The sequence below is a fragment of the Cloeon dipterum genome, chromosome X (genome assembly GCF_949628265.1).
Source record: "Cloeon dipterum chromosome X, ieCloDipt1.1, whole genome shotgun sequence".
Classification (NCBI taxonomy): Eukaryota; Metazoa; Arthropoda; class Insecta; order Ephemeroptera; family Baetidae; genus Cloeon; species Cloeon dipterum.
This window is the reverse complement of record NC_088790.1, coordinates 28,965,754-28,990,605: the sequence shown is the minus strand read 5'-3', so window position 1 is coordinate 28,990,605 and position 24,852 is coordinate 28,965,754. Positions and strand designations below refer to the sequence as shown.

Genomic DNA, 24,852 nt, shown 5'->3' with positions numbered 1-24,852 from the left:
TATTTTCTCCACTATTATTGAGTATTTTATTGGTGGGAGAACGAGTCTTGCACTGTACATTACGGAGAAAATTGGCAAAAACCATCTGATTGGTCAGCGCCCAGCGCTGCTGGCCAACAGACCAACAGAGGGGCGTGTTTCACGCTGTCGCTTCTGGTTCTAATACAAAAGATGGCCGGCGCGCAACTCAACTTCGCTCAATTATCATTTTAATTATGTTTTCACTGTCTGAAAATTTTGAAATTTTCGCATGTGGTAAACAATAAATCCGTTCTTGAAAATCAATAAAATTTTCTTTGCATTTTACGCAGTCTCCCATAGCCATAAAAGGGTCCGAGCATGCCTCTGAAAATCATAGAAATTATTTAAATGATTCTTAAAAAGTTAACTTTATTTTAGGTATTTTGATTTTCCCCCCCCCCAAAAAAATAAAACAAAATAAACGTTCTTTAGCGGCCAGCTGAAATTTTCAGACGATTTTTTAGTAAATTTCAGAAAATTCGGTTCAAAAGGAAAAAATCTGGAAATTTAATCAGCTTTCTGAATTTAGGCAGTTTTTTACGCTGGTGAATTTTAATGAAGCTAAACACAGATCCATTTCGAAAATCTGCAATTTAAAAAAATTAAAAATCTTGCAAGACTCAAAAGTGTTATTTTTTATCTTCTTTTACTTTCAAATTTCATAATTTTTCTTTTCCCCGGAAGCAATTAATTTCGTTTGCTCAAAAAAGAAGGCGTAACCAGAAAAATTCGAGAAATTAGATTTTGGGGCACTCTTGGTCAGAAGTACATGAAAAACATACGTCGGTAACATTTAAAGGGTTGATTTTATTTAGACTTGCCATGATCATCTCTGTGAGCTCTCTGGGTAGTATCAATATCACCGGAGCGGATTAAAAGGGGCCCGAGTGGCCGCGGCGGAGCTTGTGCCCAAATATGTGGCCTTCTTTTCGCCTCCCCGAACAAAGATTTTTAATTGAAATGTTTGTACATAATAAAGCCTTTGGAAACCCACTCAACCATTTGAGTTATCGTGCATTTGAGCATTTCGGGTAAAGCACCTGCTCTCTTGCTCCGACTGGGAAAACTGCTCAAATAACTCTACTATTGCTTATACAAAGAAAAGGTTAATAAAGAAAACCACTTTATTCAGAGACTACTACATTCATTCATATCTATCACCCAGGGTGCCTTAAAGGTTGTTGGTGGTCTCTTCCTTATAGCGTGCTGGCGTGTTTCTAAAAATGTCCTTTTTGTTTTAGATTCAAAGGGATTTTATTGCGCATCAGAGCAACTATGCTCCACCGTCTCCCCACATTCAGAACACAACAGATAAAAATACAAAACATTTATTTTTGTTACTTTTTTATAACAGAGGGAAATAAGAAAATGAGTCAGTAAATTCAGTATTTGGCAAGGAAAATTTGGCTCACTTTTTGTTTGAATCATGCACTAGAGTTCTGGTTCAATGCACAGATTCGGTGACAGGTTGTTCCACACTACTTGGAAGCACTGCTCAGGCACCTGTTACACTTACAAAGGGGGCCAGTAGTCGCATTCGATGCGCACGCGACCTGCCCAATAGATCGACATCATGCATTGTCGTTACAAATCTACGCTTATTATATATCCGCGACGAATGTTTGCTCTCTCTTGGTTCTTCTCTTATGTTATCCAGGGTAAAAAATGCACAAAAACCGCATTTTCCGGAAAAATCCACTGAATTGCAAAGTGGAATTTTCCAGCAATTTTGCGCACTTTTCCGAAACACACATATGCATTCCAATGGAAAATCAAAAATTCTCATGATGGATGAAAAAGATGAAGATTCCTACAAAGTCAGGGAACGATTGTGTCGATTGTGCATGAGTCGTCATGAAAGAAGCCAGTGCGGCAACAGTTGATCTCCTTTTAACGAAAACACGATAAGCGCTGCTTATAGACCTGCGAGCCCTACAAAACCAAGAGGAGAGAGCATTGAGCGGGTAGTGCAGCCACCACGCAATTTAATTTCATGTAATATTTAAGACAATTTTTGGTATTTTTCCTTACGATCACAGGAGAGGATCGCTAGAGCAAACAATCCGCATATTGTACCATTGCCTGACTTAAGTATAAAATTATTTTCAATGCGACAAAATGTCAAGGGACTTCTTGTGAAACTATGAGTTTTTTTTAACTGCTCAGATGCTTGATTTCGGCAAAATTGAATACAAATTTGCCTAATAAAATCAAAACCAATTATTTTGGCATTTCATATTATATTGCTTTTTAATTGAAAACAAAATAAAAATTTGAAGCGTTAGATTAACATAATAAAAAATATTGCTAGGTGCGTAAGAATTTTATTACTTACTCTCCAATTCAATAGAAACCACGCGGTTTAAACATGGGCTAGAGAGTGCAAAATAATTCATAACTTGTGCAACCTGAGCTGCGTCTGGGGGTGCACTGCTGCATATTTATGTTCAATTCACTCCGATGAATTTAAGGAAATAAAAATACATATGCGATTTGAAGCACAAAATACGGCGAGGCAGTGATTGCTCGTCGTCGTCGCTCAAGCCCTGTACGCTCAATTTTCAATTTTTAACAATCAGGCTCGCTGTGCTCTCTGTTGTGATATTAAAATATTTTTAATTAAAATTCTCTCAAAGCATACCAATTCAGAAGGGCAGCAAAATATAAAGAAAAATCTATCCGTTTGCTAGTGAAAAATTTTTAATATTAAATTTAAATTAGAATATATATCAGAAATTTATTTACTTCATAATAAAAAAATTGGTTCATGTTCAGTGCATTCGCTAGAACATACATTTTTGAGTGTTTAGTTGTAACTCTGGTAAAAAAGACCCAACAAAAGCGGAAATTTAAACTCCAACACGAGTGGTTAATCTGAATTTAAGATTTCATTTAATCTAACAAAGATTTTAAAGGTTCCGATTTATTCCCAAAGGAAATATGATGGTCCAATAAATTATTATCAAACATTTGGTCATATATATGAGCAGAAAATATCCAAAAGGGCCAGCTTCGCCTGCTGCATAATTCTTATCCCTCATACCGGGAAAAAAGTTAAAGAATTAAGGCAGCAACCAGCAGTTGAGGACTAAAAGATGCGCTCGATGCGAAGGATAGTGGAAATACACTTGTCCCATTGACAGCTTTACAAAACGTTTTGTATACGTCTCCTCTGTCCAGTCAATTCTCCCATTTATCAAGCCCCTTGCACATGCAGTGAGTTAAAGTGAGAACCCATGCGCACTGAACAAAGAAAGCAGAATTCTTAACAAAAAGCCAAGAGGATAAAGCAGCAGCCGCACCACTACATAATACAATTTCATTTAATAATTAAGACACTTTTTGGATTACAAATGAAGTGATTTCAAAAAGAGTAGCATATTTAGAATGAGTAAAAAATATGTTCATTTTGGTGCCAGTTTCAAACGAATGCAATGAATTTATCAAGAAGGCAGCGGCTGACATTGACCTCGGAGGAGGCTAAAACTACTTAAAGTTGTTAGCAAATGAAATTCCAATCCCTAATTTTCTAAAATGGTGTCAATCGAACAGTTTGTTGCTCAACAGTTTCTCTTGTTCCTCCCATTTTCAGTGTGATTTCAATTAATTTTGAGTCTATAAGCAAAATGCTTTAGAAAGTGACACCTGAACTTTGTTCGTACACATTACAGCTATTTCTTAAAATATTTATATTTTATTACATGAGTCAGAACAGCAATTATATTGACTTCAAAATAATAAATTAGGATTTCATCGAAAAAATCCATAATAACTTTGAGATAGAGAATTTAGATTTTAATCGTATTTGTAAAACATCATTTTATTCAATGAAATAAAGAACGAGTCAATGAGCAAATATGATTTTTTTAATGCAAACCAACGATCCTGTACACACCGCTTTGACTTGTTAGAGAGCAGAGCTAGATTACTTTTGCTGCAAACCAAAAATTTCATAATTCCGGTGCTAATTGGCGTAGAATCTTCGAATTTGATTTATTTGCTTTATTTTGGATTTTTTTAGTTATATTCAGCACCAAGCTTAACCCAACAGGAGCAGAGATATTAATTAATTACGTTATATTTACAACAATTGAAACATAAAATGTGAGCGGTTTGATAAAAAATTTGTTTCTTTAAATAGCACAGTATTATTGCTGTCTGTTATCAGCTTATTTTTTTAAAAGTTCACCTAATTTTAATCAATCAATTTAATATTTGAAAAGTGCGACCACTCGAGGTTGTTTTCATGTTGAATTTAATTAAAACCAGGCTTCATCCTCGTTGTCAATTAAAGAGAAATTCGTCTTCTTTATTTCTCGACCAGTTTCGACGTCATCAAGTACGTCCTAATCATGAGTTACAATTACAATCCAATACAATGGCGTGAGAGATTTCTATGCGGGCGCGCGTTTGATGGCTGGTCCTGTGCAGGAGGGTGACGGGCGTCTGCTGCCACCTCCGGTGAGAACTCTTTTCGGTCAGCGAGCCTTTTCATTCAGGATCGCTAGGCTATGGAATAGTTTGCCTCAGCCACTTCAAGATCGGCAATTTTCACATTTCCCATCGGAGCTAAAAGATTTTTTGTGGCGGGAGTTTTAACGTGTTTGTGAGTGTTTTTTAGCTTAGGCTGTGTACGACTCGACGATTCTTTGATTGCCGACGTTTCAGTGACCTGATCACTTTGTACATGGCCTTTTTACTCTTTTTGATATATGTAAATGACATAGCAGAGAAATAAACTATTAATTAACAAACAATGCAATAATATCACATCTAAAATCATATAAATTCCATACAATTCTTAAAAACACCTATTCATGAGGCACTTGACGCAAGCTCCAAAGACCAAAAGTAACAAATTCTAAGCCACCCCTTTGTTAAATAACACGCACATCTCACAGGTGGTAGGGAACCTTTTTGTTCCGTGAGCTAAATTTTCCCCTTTCAGCGCGTAAAATATTTTTCCACACATCACAAAGCAGGTGGCTTGGGTTACTAATAACGTTTTCTGAGCATTCCATTGCAACCGCCTCCAAAACTACCCTCTTCCACAAATTTGTTTCTTGCTTCAAAATTTCCACATTCTTCCAATCAAACGTATGTCCTTTTTCCTGTGCATGCCGCGCTAACTGGAGACCATTGTGAGATGTGCGTGTTATTTAACAAAGCGGTGGCTTAGAATTTGTTACTTTTGGTCTTTGGAGCTTGCGTCAAGTGCCTCATGAATAGGTAGGTGTTTTTAAGAATTGTATGGAATTTATATGATTTTAGATGTAATATTATTGCATTGTTTGTATTTGATTGTAATTGTAACTCATGATTAGGACGTACTTGATGACGTCGAAACTGGTCGAGAAATAAAGAAGACGAATTTCTCTTTAATTGACAACGAGGATGAAGCCTGGTTTTAATTATATTCAACAATCAATTTAACCTTGAATATTTTTTTGGATTAGTGCAAAACAAAATATTTACAGATTAAAAATTGTTTTAATTATTCATAAGTAACAAACACATTTTTAAGCTTTTAAGCCAATTGCAAATAAATAACCACCACGATGCCAAACTGAAGGTCAATTTTCCAAAAAATGTTTTCTACCGATAGAACCGCTTTCGGTAAAACCGATATTAATTCAAATAACCCAAAAAAAGGGATCTAACTATTTCCACAGAGGCTCTCAGAGAACTTAAAGAAATCTTTGAACCAATCAATTTCATATTATTTAATCAATTAAATTAAAGATATCATATTAATAATTAGTGCTATGAATTATAATTCAATATTTGCCAGTGCTTCATGAAATGAAAAATAAACTTTGTATGGGATAACCAATGCAGGGGGATGCACTCTGCTACACATTATTCAAAGTTAACAAGCGCTTCGCACTTGAGCTCCGAGTTGGGGGCCAACTCGGGGGCGGGGGCCAACTCGGATTCGCCCCCAAACCAGTCCGCGGGCGGCACCGTCGGGCGGCGGCGGCGCGCTGGCGCCGGAAACGCCGAGAAGGCCGGCTCTGAGAGATATCGGCGCGGCCACCCTGAGAAAGGTCGCCGGGGCGGTTGGGGGGTGCGCGCGCCGGCGAGACGCCTCCGGGGAGGAGTCGCGCGGTCGTCGGGTGGGAAGCACCGTGGCACTCTGTTTCGAGGGTTATAGGTCGGGGGACCCTGAGAAAGGTCGGCCGGTCGCTGCAAGTTAAAGCGCTCGGCGGGCACTTTCGAATGAGGGGTCGCGGTCGACGCTGCGGCGAATACTCGAATTTCGGCAAAAAATGATTTAAATTGTGTCTTTTGCGCCGGGCGAAATGCGGCTGCAGTGCACGCTGCGCCGCTCTCGCGAATTCGAAACGCACTTGCACGCACTCTAAATGAGACGAAGGAAGCGAAATGAGTCGTTGCCGCCGGCAAAATAGCGCAGTAAAAGTGCTCATGGTGGGCGACCTGAGGAAGGTTGGTGGTTCGAAGTGCGGCTAGTCAACGCAATGCAGCGTCAAACTTGCTGGAAAACGCCGAAATCGCGATTAAATTCGGCCTGCGAAAGGGTCTCAGGTCGGGGACCCTGGGGAAGGTCGTTTGGGCACGGCAGGTTGAAGCGCTCAGCGAGCACTTTCGAATGAGGGGTCGCGGTCGACCCTACGGCGAAAACTCGAATTTTGGCAAAAATAAATCTGTGTGGCTCGGTGCCGCGCCGCACGCTCCTTCTGCCGTGCACGCGTTCCTCATCCCCCCGCCCCCGCCCCTTGCGGCCGCCCCCTGTCGATGGGTATTGTATAAGTAGGTTCCATCTGTTATAAAACTTCCCAAAAAATATCAAACACTTGATATTTTTTAATGAAATGAAAATCATCATTTTTCGCCAAAAGTCTACAACAGACATACGTATAATAAATGAATCACATATCAATGCTCGTTTTTTGCTTTGGCGAGATATTTTAATAATATTAAATTATATCTAACTTAATCTGTAATTTTGTAGAATAAATCTTTTTAGCGTTTCTATCTAGAGGAATTGACTACATTTACATATAGTGGGAGTGCTAAAATGTCATGTCAATTAGCGATAAGGTTTAAAAGAAGAACGTTTCAAAATTTCCTGATTATGAGTTATGTGATGAATACAGCACACTAAAACCACTCTGCTCTCCGCTACCTAAAAAGAGCGGGCAATTACGCGGCGGTGCAGTCTTTGAAGCACTGCTGGAAATTTGTTTATAAATAAGTCGTTTGCCGCTGAGACGCTGCATGCTTCAATTTCTTACTCGTAATTAACAGCAAAACTTAAAAATCTCATAAATAATTAAATAATTCAAAACACTCGTGACTAAAAGAAGATTCTCATCTGAGTGATTTAATGTTTAAAATCAATATTGCAATTACAATGCAAGTTGAACTGAAAAATTAAGCACTTTTCACTCTGTGATAATAATTTTAAAATATTCTATCAGCTTATTTTTAAACTCGGCTATGGCCGAGGCAAATTGTAATGCTGTCCCGTGCACCCCCGCAGCTCACACATGTGTGGTCAATGAATCGTGCTGCAGGGTGCACTCTTTTGTTAGCGCTTGCCTTTGCTTTAAAAGGAGCCTTACACACAGTTGCCGCTCTAGCTCCTTTCATGACGACTCGCATGCACAATCGTTCCCTGACAAATCGTTACGGGAAAAGTGCATGGTACTTCTTGATGATACCACTTTTTATAATAAGAATTAAATCCCTTTTTAGAAATCAAATTTAAAAATTATTGTAAACTGTAGATTACCAAAGATATTTGTTGATATCTTGGTCACCTTGATAAGTAGTGCAAGTTGCCAATTAGAGCGAATATGAAAGCAATTAAATGGAAGCCCGACGAGATCCTCTCTAAAACCCCTACCATCAATAAACCCTCCCTGATCTATACTCCTCCTACTTCCCCCATCTTTAGGACGTTTACATTTCATGCAGAAAGGTTCTCTGACCACTCCATGCATTCTTATCGGAGATCATAAATTCTCATGATATAGATGACCAAAATTATTGATTTTAAAAAATCAGTGTTAAATTAGCCACTGGTTTCACAAAAATACCGAAAATTTTAAATCTCAACGCAATTTTCTAAAATATCTGAATTTTCCGAAGCAAAATCTGACTCATTTTGGGTTAAATTTGGAAAAACCCAAAACTGGTGGGCCGTTTTTTTGCGCACAAAAAACAGTGGTGCATTTTTGCGCGTTGAAAAATTGCAAAAATTGCAAAATCGGCAAACGCTTATTAGATAACCTAAAATTTTTGTTCATATTCCACCATGGGTAACACTAAAGCTCAAAATTTGACGCGTACGAGCGCATTGACTGCCAGTAAATTACGTAGCCTGTAAAATAATAAAAAGAAAGCTGAATTGATTCGAAGTGATCCAGAATTTTCCTGAACATTGTGACAAATAAAAAACATAACTTTCCAAAAAACTTGACAAGCGAAATCGAATTTTTATGGCAAAAGTCCAAGCTGAGATTTACCCTTTTTAATATTAATAAAATTAAAATTACCTGTGACGTTTTCCAAAAAAGTTAAAATTTATTTTTAAAATGCTTCAGTAAAAGATTTACCAGAATGGCGTGAGTTCTTGCCCCTCATTGTCGCTTTAGAATAACCATGCGCGTGGTATTCAGCAGCAAAAAGATTAACACTCAAACAAGTATGACAATGACCATTGACCATTGAGCTTCCGCGGCAAGTATAAAGAGCAAAGAGAATATCTCAAAGCTGATAAGCTCCTCTATATATGATTAGAGGAGGATAAGCCCCTTTTCAAGCTCTTCCTCGCAGGTTAGCGTTTGGCAGGCGCCGACAAAAAGGTGCCGCCTCTTTTGATCAAATTTTGAGCCAGCCGCAGCCGTTAGTTGTTGCGAGCACTTTAGCTGGTCAGTGGAGATTGAGATGAGTCTAACGGTTGGTAGTTTTTTTTTGCTCTTTTGATCCCTGTCCTTGGAGCGGGAATGGCGCGCACTGCACTAACACGAATGCTGAAACCCTGGTGCGGAATAACACCGCGAACGGATTGAATGGGCGCACCAGGCCGCACATTTCAGGGACCCAGCCCACTCAAGCGCCTCTTGCCTCCGCACCGAGGACTGCATTGAAACGCTAGACATTCGTTCCGTGAAGCCAAATCACGCATGCTGGAAAGATGCAAAGCAGCCCGTTGAGCAATTTGAGCAGTTCGAGTCACTAAACTAACCACTTTTTGCCATCTCTGACATTGGGTAGCCAGTATTAGATCTCCGAATTGCTCAAATACCTCTCATTGCTTTGACACTCCTGAGAGTGCCGCTGAACAATGCGAGCCAACGGGCTGGTTGCAATTCTGATAATTAGAACCCGAGATTTGGAGGTGCAAATAACCCCAAAAATTCGAAAAATGCCTTGTTTTTTTATTTTTTTTTTTCAAAACTAATTATAAAACAAGTCTAAAATTTTCAACCTGCTTTTTTGCTGCTGCAAGATTTCTTCTTATTATTTTTAACTGACAAAAAAAACGAAAATATTTGTGGTGTTTATACCTGTCCAGTTTAAATGTTTCTGGTTCCGCGTGAAAAACCGGAAAAAGATCGGATTCTGGTTCCCTGTATAGGAAGGAATTATGATGCGCAGTATTTTCCTATATTATGAATTTTATTAAAGTTGATGATGTTGGCTGCGTGTGTGGACTGCGACTTATTGTGGTAGATGGGACGACATCGGAAATTAGTAGACTGGGCTGCGTGGCTGAATGTGTAGTGGTAGTGAGGCTCGGAGAGTGGGACGGAATAAAGACTCGGGACGCGTCCGAGTGGGTTCGTCAGGGACTTCGGTGAAGCGGGGCGCAGCATCCGAAGTGTGGTACCGCTGAAGCCCAGGCGTGCGATCGACAACATCGGGGACGGAAGCTACATCGTCTCGCTGCGATGGCGATCTTACGTCTTACAGGGTCCTCGTCCAGTTTGTCCTCAGGGTTGGCCCGGTCGTCTAGGCTGCTGCAGGAATTCTCTATCTTTTGAATTGGGTCGCGTCGGTTTATATATGATCGTCAAACAATGTGATTTGTCTGTTGTGTGAATTTATGTGTTGAAGAATGGTCATTGTTTGACGGAATATGTAGGTACCCTGCAGGTTCAACCTGAAAACCGGAAAAAGACCGGATTCCGGTTCCCTGCATACGATCTTTTTGACTGATATAGAAAGTGCAAATAAGTTAATTAATTCGTGAAACCTAATAACCCTCTTAAAAAACAATTTTGGGAAAAATTGCTAGAAAAATTCAATTCACAGAAACGTGATTTATTTGAGAGTTGGAGCCGCGCCGCGAGCCACGCCGTTAGCCAGAAGCAGTCTATTTGAGGCGAGCCGCTGGAAGATTAGGCGGATTATTAACTCAGGTTTATCCATCAGCCGAAAAAAATGAGTCTCTAGAGATTTTATCTTGGTCGCATCTGAAAGGAAGCTGATGGATGTTTGTGCAGGTGCAATGAAATGGAAAATAGGAATGAGATTAATGGCCGCTCTCACAAAAAAGGCGATCTCAACACTTTGTTGATTTTTCCGGCTCACTGAGCCCCCGTGGACTTTTTTCCTAGAATTTCCCGTTGAATTTCCCAGTGTTACAAACCCTTCGTACAGGTGCACAGGATATTGCGTAATTCGGGGTTGTTATATTGTTTGGGGATGAAGTATTGTCAAACGCATTTTTGTGCAGAGGATGCGACGCTTGCGGTCGTCTTGACATATCATTCCAAAGCTCTCTCCGATTTAACGCATTTATGCTGCTCAAAAATTGTTACCTCTTAAGTAGTCTAACTTTGAATTATAGAGAGTTTAAAATAGGTTTAAAAAATAATGAACAAATGATTAAAACTATTGGATGTGTCTCTGTCATGCCATCCTTCTCTACGAAATTATTGACGAAAGTGTGATTTTTATTTAAATCCTTTTAAAGCCACAACTTGTAGAGGAAGAATAAACAATAGTATTTTATAAAGAAAAAATCTGTTAACGATAAATCATTAAAAATATGAACAAAAATGTACAATTTATCAATTTTCTTGTCTTTATTTAATTGATTTCAAAGTAGTAAACTCAATAAATCTAATAAAGAGTGAACTGAATTTAATTTTACCGGCAACAACTTAATATTTTACAGAATTTCTACGCCAACTCAATAATGACAAATAGGTCGGAAGGGTTGCTTTTGCTTATCACCCGGTTTTTACCGCTCAATGTGTATCAATGTTTTGTGAATGAATTTAATTCATTTTTCCACTGTGAAAATTTAAATAAGCGCTCGAAGTGGTCAAAATTTCCTCTGCTGTGCACATTTTATCTTTTAAAGAGGAATGATACTGCAAAAGCCTGGAAAATGCTTGTTGCCAATGCATAAACTCGTCCAATAAATTGCGCCGCGCGTACAACGAGTTCATTCATCAAGTATTATGATTCGATTGAGAACCATTTATCTTGTTGAATCTCGAAAGATATTTGACCAGGAAAATGGGAATTGGGAAAATTCTTGTTTGAGAGAAAATGCGCATCGATCATCGTGACACTGTCACGTATTTTTTATTGTGGCCTGCTATGTACTGTATTTTTCAACAAGCAGGCAAAAATAAAATTTAAGTTTAGTTTGTGAAAAAGGCATGATACTGCAAAAGCCTGGAAAATGCTTGTTGCCAATGCAATAAAAACTCATCCCTTAGGATTCAGTTAAAGCCTAAATTGACCTAAGGAGCGCTGTAATTTTTTTTTTTTAGAAAATTGGCTGGAAAGTTAGCGTGCTTTTCAAATGGTAATGGCTGTCTCCTTACTTGAAATCCGATTTAATTTCAAAACCAAGAGTTTCCCAATAAGTGGCATACACAATTGGACAGATCTCGACGAGAGGAATCGGAATATGCCGAGAAAATATGTTCAAGCACTGCACATTTTGGAGAAAAATTTGCAAATTTTGAATTTTTACTGTAGGAAGGTCCTTTTTATTATTGCAAATTGTTGAACAAATTGTTTCTCGATTAATTATTTATGGCATCCAACAATTTAAATAATTTTCAATTGTTGCCCTGCATCATTCCACTTTAAATTGCCTTCAAAAATTGATCTCTGACAATTTATCGAGTCGAGGTCAGGAGAAAATTATTTAAAACTGAGGTGCAAAAAATATTGACCGCAAGAAACTGGTAAAAATTGAATAAAATATCGGCTTTTAACACTGCACAATTTTAATGCGGGTATTTGGCAACCCTGCAAATCGGCATTTGGCATGGTTTGTTACTCTTTTATCTCTACTTGCGACGGTTATCTTTAATTGCGCTGTCAATAAAATAACGTATTATTTGATACCAAAGTACCAGAAATCAATAAAATATGTCATTTTAGGAAATTATCAAGAATCCGAAGTTGAAAAATTACCAGGGGTCATAAAACTTAAATTTTCCTCACCCCCATAAACAACATTTTGGACATTTTTAATTAAAACACGAATATTATTGGTATACAAAACATTTTATTGTAAAAAATGCACTTCATCTTAATCACTTCACACTTCACAAAGAAAATAACAGTCTCGTCAGTTCATAGAACTGCTGGTCCATTTCACAGATCAAAACACTTCTTTCAAATGCAGCTTTATTGAACAAAAACCGTTAAATTTGTTTCAGTTGCATGCCGGTGCAGTGCAAGTCTCACAAGCTGTCCAAGATCGAGACGCTGCGTCTGGCGCGCAACTACATCGTGGCGCTCTGGGCGGTGGTGCAGGGCGCCGACGACCCGCTGACATTCGCACGCACCCTTTCGCAGGGCATCAGTCAGTCAACGTGCAACCTGATTGCCAATTCGCTGCACGCCAGCCTGCGACACCTGCGCCTCAACGACCGGGAGGACGCCCCCCTGCTCATTGTCAGCAGTCTTGATGAGCCGCAGGACAAGCAGGATTTGCCCGCGCCCTTCTGCGCCAACCCTTTGGACGCCTTCATGTACGACTGGTCGTGATCTATTTTTGTTTTTAATAGGAATACAGCCGAATATCTAGTCAGCATGTTTTCTAGTTGTTTAGCGAAATGTACAGATATTTTCTGATGTGAATAATAAAATTGAAATTGGAAAAATTGAATTGTTGGTATGCCTAAAACGTCTCTTCTTCCATCATCTCGTTGCAAAACACACACCGTGGTTCAGCATCAAAATCTGTAAGAAAAAAAATCATTTTGTAAATTGAAAGTCTGCATTATTATTGATTTGCAGAGTTGCACGCTTGTAATTTAGTAATCCGCGCAAGGCCGATTTGAGCGCGCGTGTTAGGCACAAACGATTGTTACCCGACTACAGGGTTCAATTAATTCTGTCTACCTGGCTAAATTAAAGTCATCGCTCAAACACGAATTGTTGGGAAGCTTAAATTCCACGCAGCGCAACACCCACAGACTAATAAACAAATTTTTAGAAATTTTAGCTTTCAGAAACAAACAAATAGCTCAATTTGCTAAATTTTGACAGCAGCAAACGTTTGAAAATTTCCAAATTTTTATAAAATTTTCAACAATAAATTGAAACGTTTTTTAGCTGCCAAAATTGAAATTTTAAATTTAATTTCGTCAAAAACAGTGGGCGTAACCGTAAAAAATCTTGATATGAAACATTTTCGCTCTTTATTAATCTTCAAATTTTAAAAATTTCTTGTCAAATGTGAAGTTTGCGTTGCAAAACTATTGTAAGTCTAATAAATTATAGATTATTATTCCTCAAAAAGTTGATTTCAAAATTTAAAGGTTCCTGAACGGCCACTTGAAATTTTCAAACGAATTTTGTGCGAAACTAGTAGGAAAAAAGCTCAGTAGGAAAAAAATTGGAAATTTAATCAGCTTGCTGAATGTAGGCTGTTTTTGACTGGTGAATTTTAAAATCCGCAATTTAGAAGAAAATAAAAATAAACTTCCAAGACTCAAAAGTCCTACTTTTTATCTGTCCACTACTAAATTTTCAGTTTTCCTCAACCCGCGGAAGCTATTAATTTCCTTTGCTCAAGAAAAGGGCGTGGCGTAACCGGTAATTTTCTAAAAATTGAATTTGGGCCACTTTTGGTCAGAAGTATAACTATAAAATATGTTCATTTAGAAGAAAAATTGGCATAAAAATGGCGTGAAAATAATCTTCCAAAAATTCTAACCAATATTTCAATAAAATGGAATAAAAATATAAACAAAAATAAATAAAAACACTAAAATCACTTCACCAACATAGTCAGTAAAAGTACCTCAATTGTTGAATTCCCACCGAGAGAGTTAAGAAATGCACATGTGACTGTTCGACCGCTGCAAGGCAATAATTGCGTAATATGTTACCGTGCAGCGACGAGGGCGGAGCAAATGTAACCTGCACGGCGCTCCCCCACACGCGCGAAGGTAATAACCCGCCGTGCAGGTTGCATACCCTGCACGGCGCTCCCCATAAGTCAAAAATTTAGCCACAATCGGTTTTACAGGAAAAATGATTGAAATTTTAGTTTTAAAAAACGCACAGAAATGTATTGAAAAAAATTCAAAAGCAGAAAAATCACCCAGAAAATTAAATTAAATTCTTTTAAGTGAAATTTAAGGTTGAAGAGCTAGGAGTATCATCCAGTTTAAAATTTATTACTCTAGATTAGATATATTTTAAATTAAAAAACACTTCACATTTGTAAATAGATTTAACCTTGGTAAACATATAACCAATTCAAGGAGGCAGTGTTCTGGACAAATTTACAGATTCTAGAAGAGCTAGGAAATTATTAAACATAGAGTTGATTTGGTACTTACAAGGATTGAGGAGGCAGCACTGATGGCAAGTTTGACAGATCCTGTAAGGTGTTTCACAGCATTGCGTCATGGTGAGGCAGCATCTGGGCAGCGTGTGCCCACGCACACACTTCATCTCCATCAGTTCTGGGGTAATCACATGTGCACACATGGTCAAGGAAATTAAATTGGAAAATGCCTGATTTTCAAAGAACGTGAGACGCAAAAATTATTGTTAAAAATGTTTCATACACTGATTTTATAGAAATCATAGTAATTATTTCGTTCCTTATAGTTATTCGAATTAAAATTTGGCTTTGAAAAGGTGAAAAGGATATCATCAGCGCAGATGGTGCACTTCTCAACCGCTTCAATTTTGGGAAGGTTGTTGATGATCTCCATTTCTTGGCTAGTGAATATCCAGGGGTTTCCTGAACGCAGATTTTTCAGGAAACACGTCATCAGTTGCAGACTAACAAGCTCGGCGAGCGTTGGCTCCTCCGGCACGTGAGTCACTCGTTTTAAGAAGCTGTGGGCTAGAATACTCTTGTCCAGTTTGTCCAAGGCTCGTTTCTGCAAACATCAAATTCAAGTTAAAGTCTAATGAGATTTTATTTTAATTTTTGGTAGCAGATTTTCTTCAAAATCCGCCTGTTGCATATATAGTGTTCGAAGCCGTCAAAAGATGGCGCCACCCTATACTTTCGTAATAAATTTATTTTTAAGGAGAGAAAAAAAGAGAGAATATTAAGTGTAGAATACACAGTGGCAGGATTGAGTCTGAAATCGCAGTGGAAGTGCCTTAAAATTAAATTAATACGAAAATAGACAGCGGTGCCATTTGTTGGCGGCTTCAAACACTAAGTAAGGGTTTATAGTGTTTATACAACTGGTCAATTCCACAAAATGTCCTTCATTTAAAACCTATCCGAGATGGCTAGGCGGCATTACCGGCTAAACCTTGGGTCATGGTTAAATAAATTTTGGCGTCTTCTCGCCACTACTTTGAATTTCAACCTAGTGGTCAAAGACAACCGAATAGCTATAAACCGGAGATTTTCCATAAGCGTATATATGTTAAATTTTAGCACCGAAAACCGATTTTCTCCGATGGAAAACCGGAGGTTGGGACGTTGGGAGAACAATTAAGCAGCTGTGTATCGCGCCAGGTGGCAGTGAAAAGGTGCACCTTCCCTCCCACAGCATCTTCATCCTCGCACGACAGCAGTCGAAAAAAAATGTTCTTGTTCTCTCTCAGGCTTTGTGATTTCGGGCGAGAAAATTATAAAAGAGCTATTTCTTATGGGGGTAAGCTGTAATAAATATTTCTATTCGAATGTCATGTTTTCATTGTTAAAGTTATTTATTGTTTATAATTTAAATTTTTTATTGCCCTTTTTATCCCTTACTACATAAAATAAGACGCATTTCTGTCGCGGCTCGTCGATCCCACAGAATATTTGAGTTTTTTCCAAAATTCAGGCATCCAAAAAATTGTAGTAATTCGAAATATGGTCAGATATTGGAAATCCGCACACGGGAGAACATGACTTAGCCAAGGGGCATCGACTGGTGATAGAATCAACCTCTTAAAGCCCATAGGGCCCCGGCTAGGCTCCAGAAACCACAATTTTGTAATGTCCAAATCAATTTAAATTCACCTATGGGCTGGAGGGTGAGTTTGACTTCATTTCGGTTCATTTGGCATCAAAAGGCGTCAATTGGCCGATTTGGCGCCAAAATTCGCGTGTTTTTGGAGTTTTTTTTTATAACACGGGAAGCGGTTGGGTCGCGGAGCTTCGAAAAACGTTGTTGTCAGCGGATTTTTTTTTAATAAAAACCCTCACGTGACGCATAATAGTATTTGAAGAAGTAAAAAAAAAAAATTTGTCCTTACCAATCGGGCAACCTCGTCCTCTTGCTCCTGCATTACCGCAGTTTCAAGACTCACTGCTAGCAACTTCCTGTGCAAAACAGGGATTTTCTCCACCAGTTCAATGCGCTCTTTGTCTTGCCAGTAAGCCACTCCACCAGTGAGTCTGAAATTTAAAATTTAATATAAAACAAAAAAATCATTTCTGAAACATTTTTTTTTCATTTTTAAAGAACCTGATAATTTCAAATATGTCCCATATCCGGGAAAACTGCAGCTTTTCCACAGACTCGAGGCTTCCGAGCAGCGGCCACACCCTCTCAGCGCTGCTGAACGTGAAGAAAGTGAGGGTCGTCGGATCTCTCAGCAGCAAATGATCGTGAAGGGCAAAAACACTGGAATTTAATTAATAAAGAAATCGATTAAGAAATTATTTCTCTTTTATACCTCTGGGTCACGGCGTAAATGATCCGATTGCGCGAGACAGCGATGCCGTGAGTGTTAACGTAGCTTGAGTTGAGTTTGTGATTCAGCGGGTGCGATATGAACTCGATCGACGATTTGCTCGGCATAAGTGTCACCATTTCTATCGAGCCGCAGAGATGCGAGATCAAAAACTTGTTGTCCTTGATGTGAATCAGTCCTGAAAATAGAAAATCAAAAGCTTTAGAAACAGTTGTAAAGCAAATAATAATTTAAATAAAGTAAAAAATAATTTCCATGCGTTTAAAGAGGAATGATACTGCAAAAGCCTGGAAAATGCTTGTTGCCAATGCATAAACTCGTCCCTTAGAATTCAGTTAAAGTCTAAATTGAACTAAGAAGTACTGTAATTTGTTGATAAAATTGGCTGGAAAGTTAGCGTGCTTTTCAAATGGTAATGGCTGTCTCTTACTTGAAATCCAATTTAATTTAAAAAAATCGGCAAAATTTGATTTTTTACTGTAGGAAGGTCCTTCTTTATTTATGGAAATAGTTTATCGATCAATTGTTTATGCGCTTATGTGCATAATATTGCAGCACCTTATTGGTATATTATACCAATAAGGTAATGTTTGAGTGAATAAGGTGCGCTCGCCGCGCGTTTGTACAACATTTTGTTTCTATAGGTAAAGAGTCTCTTCAAATTTCTTTAGTGTGGTTTTCTTGTGCTTGAAAATATATACAATTGAGCGTGTGCTTCTTGTCGTTGAAAAATGCATTGTGATTTAGCAAGAATCCAAAATAATTGACCTCACACACACACAGCAAAAACTCTGCTGTGAAAGTAGAAGAAAATAATCTATTTGTCAGAATGAAAAGAAAGCGACGTATTTTTATCAAATTCTAAAGAATGCATGCTTTCTTGTTTACGCGTACTGCGACGTTACTTGTGATCAAGCAGGGATATGCAAATAATAGATTTATTGGCAAAGAAATAAACGACTATCAAATTATCATAATCGGTCCCATGTCAGATAATCGATTTCCCAGGCATATAATTAAGTCAGTGTGTGCAGTCTTTTCAATAATTTGGGCATATTTTTTTGGAAGTCAAAAAAGGGGTGTTGCGGTTTATTAAAAACACAAAATTCTATCCATTTTTGGCGCAAACTATTTTTTTATAAAGCCCTGAAGTGGACGCAAGACTCGGAGTGGTCATGGTGGGACCGTCGAGCGGCCCACGAATTGAGGGCGAAGGCGGGGATTGATCCATAGTCTTGTTGCAAATTATGTTAAATTATTGGTCGAGAGAGATTGATATTTAAAGTAGAAATTTACAGGATGACAATTAAGAGCATTAGGTTTTTTGTCTTGGTGAAAACAGTGCAGGGTGATTAAACAGAGACAAGGTTAAGAGCTAACAGGGACAGAAGCGGGATTTTTTTCTGGGATGGGACCAAAAACCCGTCCCGGTTGCCCTCTCAAGTTAAAGTGCCTTGAAATACCTGAAACTCCAAGACTGCCAAAGTTCTTGGCCCCAATTTGCTTGGCGTCTCCGTCCTCGTTGACAGCGGCGGCGACCAAGCAGCTGCCTTTCACCACGACCACGAAGCAGCAGCCTTCAGGTTGAATAGAGACGCTCAGGGATGAATCAACAGCAATGTCGTCTTCGTGCGGCCACAGCTCGGAAATATTCCCACTCGAAGTATTCACCAGGTACACTTTTCCATTATTCTCTCCAACAATCAGGCGTTCTGCAATTTGAGAAAATTAATTTAAGTAAAATTTCAGGAGCAAATAATCAACCTTTCCAGAAAGAAAGGTGGGAAATCCTCGAAATGCACTTGAGCTCAATGCAATGCTGCATTTCAGCACCGACTGAGTCGATCTTCCACATAACCACCGAGCCATCCGCGTAGGCTATCCACAAGAACGGCTCCTCAGAGTTCTCCATCTCGGCCCAACAGAGAGCTAAAATTAGGAAACAAATAATCAATTGAGTGAGAATAACGGGTTAAAATCTATTACCAGTGGCCAACAGCTGATTGATTCTGGATTTTAAAAGCTGGAAGCTGAGCTCCGATTGTGTCCAATTTTGAGAGACGACTGCACGCCGTACTTCCGTAATGTCGCACAGCTCCAGCCAGTTCTGCATTTTACTGCAGTGGACGTAAACGCCTCCTGAACTCGATCGCACAGCAAGCACGCAACTGCAAAGAAAAATTACAGAAGAATATTATTTATATTTTATATTGCGGTCGTGGGTTATTTATTTATCATTTTTTTCAAAAGCTAATACACAAGTTGAGTAGAAGCCGCCAACAGATGGCACCTATGTATACTTTAAATTTTAAAGTCACTTCCGCTGCAATTTAAGACTTAATCCTGCTACTGTGTATTCTGCTTCTAGAATTATTTCTTTAGACGTGCTGAAAACAAAAATCAGTCCAGCCACTCGTCGTAGAAACGTCGGAAAAGATTTTATATTTAAAAAAATAGTTTTTCACGATTCTACGGCGATTGGCTAAGCAAATTTGGGTTTTCAGCACGTCAAAAGAAAATATATTAAGAGAAGAAATCACAGCGGCAGGATTGAGTCTGAAATCACAGCAGAATTAAGTGCTCCGAGACTGCCCAGAAAAGGGCATTTAATACTTTGATAGCACCCCCACAACATTCTGAAGGAGCCACCTTTACCCCCACTATCACCTTATGTAAAACGCGAGCCCTCTGCGCGGTAGCGAGTGGGGAGGAGATCATTGTAAGCTAGGCCGTCGCGAGCGGCGGTCGTCGTCGTTTCTGATAATAAATACTAAAATGATAAGAGGAGTTGTGTAATTGTTTGAGATCACCTGAAGGAAAGTAAGTCGACTTAAAGCAATTCATTTAAATAACGTAAATCTCCGTATTTGAGCACTGTCCGTCTGACAGTGACGGAGTTCGAGGACACCGCATGTCGACCGCGAGATCGACCAAGGCGAGTGGCCGGCACTGGGTGCCGCAGACTGGCCGAAAGAGTCCAAATTCAGTTTAATCGTGGGAACTCCCCCGCAGCCCAAAGCAGAACAGGCTAATAGATCTGGTCGCTGGCTCCTCAAGCCGCGCCAGATATAGTAACGCGGAGCGCAAATTCCCCTAAATTGCACTAAATTAACGTTAATTTTTCCCGTCTACATTTTAAGCGTGCAAAATTTTTAATTTAAATCGCCTATAATCATGCAAAAAAATAATTTTGGTTACCTTTCGAGTCCAGGAATCCGATTTGGTGACCATTCTGCCTGCAACGGATACGGTGGTTGGTTTTCTGTCTGTTTGACACCCCTGAAGAGTAGAGGGTCCAGCATCATCTCATAGACGTCCCATTTTTCATCTGTGGTCTGGAACAGTTCATCTGCATCGAGACCTGAAAGATGAGAATAATTTTTGACACACATAATCTCAATTAATTTTTGTTGATTTTAATATTTGTGTATTATTTTAACCTGTGTAGTGCGTTGGATACTCATTCTTCACTTCGACCAGGCTGGACAGCAACTGCAGTTCTTTCGCTCCGGAGCAGGTCTTGGACGGCGTCTGGTGAAAAATTCGAATCAGGTTCCAGAATGGAATATTTTTACAGTAAAATATCTAAAAATATGTTTGGTGTCGAGGAATAAAAAACTCTTTATTAAGGTTCAAGTGAGATATGATTTATTTAAATAGACTTAACATAGTTTAATTACAAATCACAGTGCAGACTAAAAGCAAATAAAGGGTTCAAATCTTACATGTCAGCCTTACTTGGTACAACAATGCGATTCAAAGTCTTTCACATCACGAAAAAAAATTAAACTTCATGAATTTTCGAAGCAAACTGTTCACTTTGGCTCATTTTTCAAAGGAATTATGTGTGTTTTGAGAGAAACTAAGAAAATTGCAAGCTTTGGGTTAATTAATAATTTTTTTTTTAATTCGCTTGATCGAGAAGTTAAAAGTCCAGAACCACAAACAAATGGCACCAATTTTGCGGCTTAGTGATGCAAATTCTAATTTAATTGAGCTACGAAATGTTTAATTAAACGTGCTGAAAATCAAAATCGGTTCTTTCAGATTGTTTTACTGATTTTTAACTTAAACTAAACCAAATTTTGGGTTTAAACACGTCATAATGGGAAGTCTTTTACGCCAAGGACGGTCATTGGCTTTCCCAATTTAGTTTAAAAATTTATTCACCTAAAAAAAATTATCTGAGCAGAGCCAAAGACTTGTAACGAAAAATCAGCGTCTCAAAACACAAATAATTCACGCGAAGCGGCAAGACACGAGTATGCCGTGAAATCACATGGCATCAAAATGAAAGCGGTGCGCCTCTTGCAGCTTCTCCAACCGATCCTCTCGCTTCTCCTTGAGGTGCAGCCCACCGATGATGAGGACATTGAGGACACAGGTGCCGAGCAGCACGGCCATGGTCTCGAGAATAGTGCGGCTGGGCGTGACAAAGAGTTGCATGCGCCAGTGCTGTTGGGGCTGCGTGGCTGGCGGCGGCACAACTACCATCTGCGAATTAGGGATCACCAGCAGCCAGTCCCGCGTGTGGCCCGCGTAGCCGGTGGTCATGCGGTCCACGAAGTTGGGCGTCCGGCCCAGTCCGAAGATCGAGTAGGGCAGTTGGAGGGCGAAGTGGGCGCTCTGCGACAGCTGCGCCGCGCAACCGTAACGCTCTGATCCGTCCTGCGTTACTGTGAAGTACGAGATGCGCGGACCGGCCAGGTTCGTGCCGTACGAAAGGGACCCGGATGCGCCAAGGCCCGTCAGCACCATCACCTAGAATAAGAGAGCGAAATTAGTAATGTTTTCTGCATTTCTTCTTATTTGCAAGGAAAGCGAACCGTTTATTTTTAAAATTCAAATGTTTAAAAATGCAGTGCAGAGGTAAAAAGTTTAAATTAATTTAAAATTAAATTAAATTAAATTAAATTTTAACCATTTTCTTGCAGACAATGTTTTTATAATAGCTCATGACCTCAAATTTTTGGAGAAAATGGCAATTTAAAAGAAAAAATCTGCACAGTAGAGGAAATTTTGACCACTCTGACCGCAAATTTTAGATTTTCAAACGAGAAATATGGAATAATTTAATAAATGCATTTCTTGCGCAAGAAATAGTTAAAAATTGAGTAGTAAAAAGCGAATTTCCCGTTATGAGTCACCAGAAAGAAATATGTACGGTCAAAAAATTGCCAATCGGAACGTCTGCAGTCCTTTGCAGCGTCAAATAGATCGATTTAGGACCGCGATTAATTTGCTGATTTTTCATAACGGTAAAGTTCTTTAGGGAAGATAATAGAAATTTTCATTTCCTGTATTGCTTTTCAAAATAAAAGAACATTCCATAATTTATTATTGTCACGCGTTCAAATTACCAAACAATTTACTCCTGCCTCTTTATCATACCAAATCGTTTAAAATATTTGAAAAATAAAAACACAATATCACAGCAAATAAGCAATTTATATTCAAAATATTATTATTTTATAGATAGAAAATTATCAAAATGAAACTTGTTTTTAAAGGGCTGAACAATCGTCAACATAATAATAGTTGCTATTAACTAAAAGCATTTGAAACGCAAGATTTATTAAGGATTTAACATTTATTTAATGCTAGCCCTGTGGATAAAGTTGATCAATCATTTGAAAAATTGACTGCAGCTCATTTTGAGTTGCTAAAAGAAAATTTTGCCGCAGTAAAATGATAAATTTTTGGCCCATAAAAAGATTTTGAGGCAAATACCTCAGTGCAGTAGTTTTGCAAATTTTTGTCAGGAAAAGTTACCTGAAATCTGATATTTTATTGATATGGGACAACGAATCTTTGTCTTAATTTGTCAAAATAAGAGGACACTTTCAAAATTGTATTTTCTTATCTGTGGTATATGAGTGCTTTTGGTAGTTTTAGAGATAATTTAAGAAATAGAAGAATGACTAGATTTCGATTTTTAAGGACAGTGAAAACTGAAATCAATCTATTGCTGAAATTAAATCGTATATTTTTAAGTTGAGGTTTGAAAAATTGCTGATGTTAAAATTTAAAAATAATAAAAATTGAACATTAATAATATTTTGAATACTGTGCCACATGACGAAATTAATATTCAGAATTTAGACAAAGCAATTAACCAACATTAAATCGTACAAAAATTAAAATTCAATTATCATTAGGATTTGATTTAAATGCGGCTGGACTAAATTATTTATACCTTCATGAAATTGGCATCGTAGTCAAGTCCATTCTTGAAGGCCTTCATGGCCGTGGAGCCGTTGGCGGCGCGCCGTACGAGCAGGACGTCCAGGACGCCCTTCTGGTAGAAATCAAAAAAGGCGCCGGCGACTGTGTCGTTGGCGGCGCCGAGCGAGCGCCACTGAACGGCAAACGAGCGTCCGTCGGCGACCTCCACGTTCTCCAGGATGACCGTGCGGACGGTGTCCCTGCAGCTGAGGGTGGCCAGCAGGTCAGGGTAGCCGTCCAGGTTGAAGTCCCCGGCCCTCAGGGTGATCACGTCCGTGTACTTGCGTCCGTCCGGCCGCACGAAGCCCCACGCGTTGCCCTGCGGATCCTTGAGGTCGGGCCGCAAATCGCGCCACCTGACGCCGTCGTGCACGAACAGGGTGCTGTTGTCGGCGCAGTGGGCGTGGCCGCCGAAGCACACCGGCAGCACCAGCTGCAGCCTCTCGTCCAGCGAGGCGTCCACGAACACGTTCTGTCCGGCCGCCTCGGCGTCCACGCCTGCGGGGTAGCGGATGGTGCGGTTGAAGCGGAAGCCCTCGCCGCCGCCCACGCCGCGCCACACCTCCAGGCCCTCGTCGGTGGTGAGCACCAGGTCGGACACGAAGTCGCCGTCCAGGTCGAGGAAGGAGTGCGAGTGCGGATAGCGCAGGGGGGCGAGCCTCTCGCCGTCCATGCGCTGGACAGTGGGGGCCGTGCGGTTCGGGCCGAAGATCCAGAAGACCCGCTCTTTGTGCGGATTCTGCCCGAAGAGGTCCGAGATCATGTCGTCGTTGACGTCCAGCACGAGCGGCTGGTCCCACGTGACGGCCAGCGGCTGCTGCTCGTCCGGACAGAGGAGGCTGTTCTCGGCGCCCCACAGCACGTAGACCGAGGTGTTGCCCTTCTCTTGCGTCGTGGTGACCAGCAGGTCCATCTTGGCGTCGCCGTCGAAGTCGCCAGGCACCACGCTGGTCACCTTGCGCTCGAAGCGGCACGTCAGGTTGGACGCGCTCATCACCGGCTCCTTGGGGCCCGCCAGCAGCACTCTGACGGTGCGCCCGTCGTCGCTGATGACCAAAATGTCCGTTAACTTGTCCGAGTTGAAGTCGCCGAACGCGGCCGGCACGTTGCCGCGGCTCGCGTTGCCGAAGATGGCCTCGGTGATGTCGTTGGCCGCCGACAGACGCGCCAGGAACAAAAGAAACACCGCCACAGCGCGCAGACACGACATTATTTATGTATTTTTGCTTAAAATTCTCTGTCTCTCGGTTTAACCTACCACGACGTGTACGCCCTTGCGAGTCACCACGGCGATTTTATCGTCCGAAGACCACTTGAGGTTGTTCTTCGCGTCAGACAGCCCCGCCAACTTCAGGCAGCCCAGCTGCTCATATTCCATTGATGGAAATTAAATTCGACCTTCCTTGTTTGCAGCTGAAATATATAAGCGATGCGAATGACCTTTACGAAATATTCAGAGAATAAATACAGCAAAAACAACAGACTAGCGTT

At 39.9% G+C, this 24,852-nt stretch overlaps 3 protein-coding genes across 3 annotated transcripts in view; 1 reads left to right on the top strand and 2 right to left on the bottom strand.

The window, feature by feature from the left end:
- Positions 1–13,025, top strand: part of LOC135945839 (neurogenic differentiation factor 1-like) — a 25,077-nt gene extending 12,052 nt beyond the window's left edge. The window contains exon 3 of the mRNA XM_065493749.1: positions 12,684–13,025. Within this exon, the coding sequence (XP_065349821.1) occupies positions 12,684–13,014 (331 nt within the window). The 3' untranslated portion in view covers positions 13,015–13,025. The remainder of the gene's footprint in view (positions 1–12,683) is intronic.
- LOC135945837 (uncharacterized) lies at positions 12,510–24,852 on the bottom strand. Its single transcript, XM_065493747.1, has 12 exons — positions 24,620–24,852; positions 20,577–20,667; positions 20,335–20,497; positions 19,123–19,304; positions 18,901–19,065; positions 18,600–18,848; positions 17,119–17,314; positions 16,908–17,066; positions 16,696–16,837; positions 15,137–15,371; positions 14,820–14,960; positions 12,510–13,209 (listed from the first exon to the last, which is right to left on the bottom strand). Exons 1-12 carry the CDS (start codon positions 24,737–24,739, stop codon positions 13,148–13,150), a joined length of 1,905 nt encoding a protein of 634 aa, XP_065349819.1. The 5' UTR covers positions 24,740–24,852; the 3' UTR covers positions 12,510–13,147.
- Positions 21,083–24,620, bottom strand: LOC135945838 (T-cell immunomodulatory protein). The gene is made up of 2 exons (XM_065493748.1): positions 23,333–24,620; positions 21,083–21,897 (listed from the first exon to the last, which is right to left on the bottom strand). The coding sequence occupies exons 1-2, from the start codon at positions 24,569–24,571 to the stop codon at positions 21,412–21,414; spliced, it is 1,725 nt and encodes a 574-aa protein (XP_065349820.1). The 5' UTR covers positions 24,572–24,620; the 3' UTR covers positions 21,083–21,411.

Coding starts and splice junctions, on each gene's coding strand:
- LOC135945838 (XM_065493748.1), bottom strand. CDS start 24,571: ATGTCGTGTCTGCGCGCTGTGGCGGTGTTTCTTTTGTTCCTGGCGCGT. Junction 21,898..23,332: donor ACGATGCCAATTTCATGAAG/GTATAAATAATT, acceptor CTCTTATTCTAG/GTGATGGTGCTGACGGGCCT.
- LOC135945837 (XM_065493747.1), bottom strand. CDS start 24,739: ATGGAATATGAGCAGCTGGGCTGCCTGAAGTTGGCGGGGCTGTCTGAC. Junction 18,849..18,900: donor CCACCTTTCTTTCTGGAAAG/GTTGATTATTTG, acceptor CTCAAATTGCAG/AACGCCTGATTGTTGGAGAG. Junction 16,838..16,907: donor GACATATTTGAAATTATCAG/GTTCTTTAAAAA, acceptor TTTAAATTTCAG/ACTCACTGGTGGAGTGGCTT.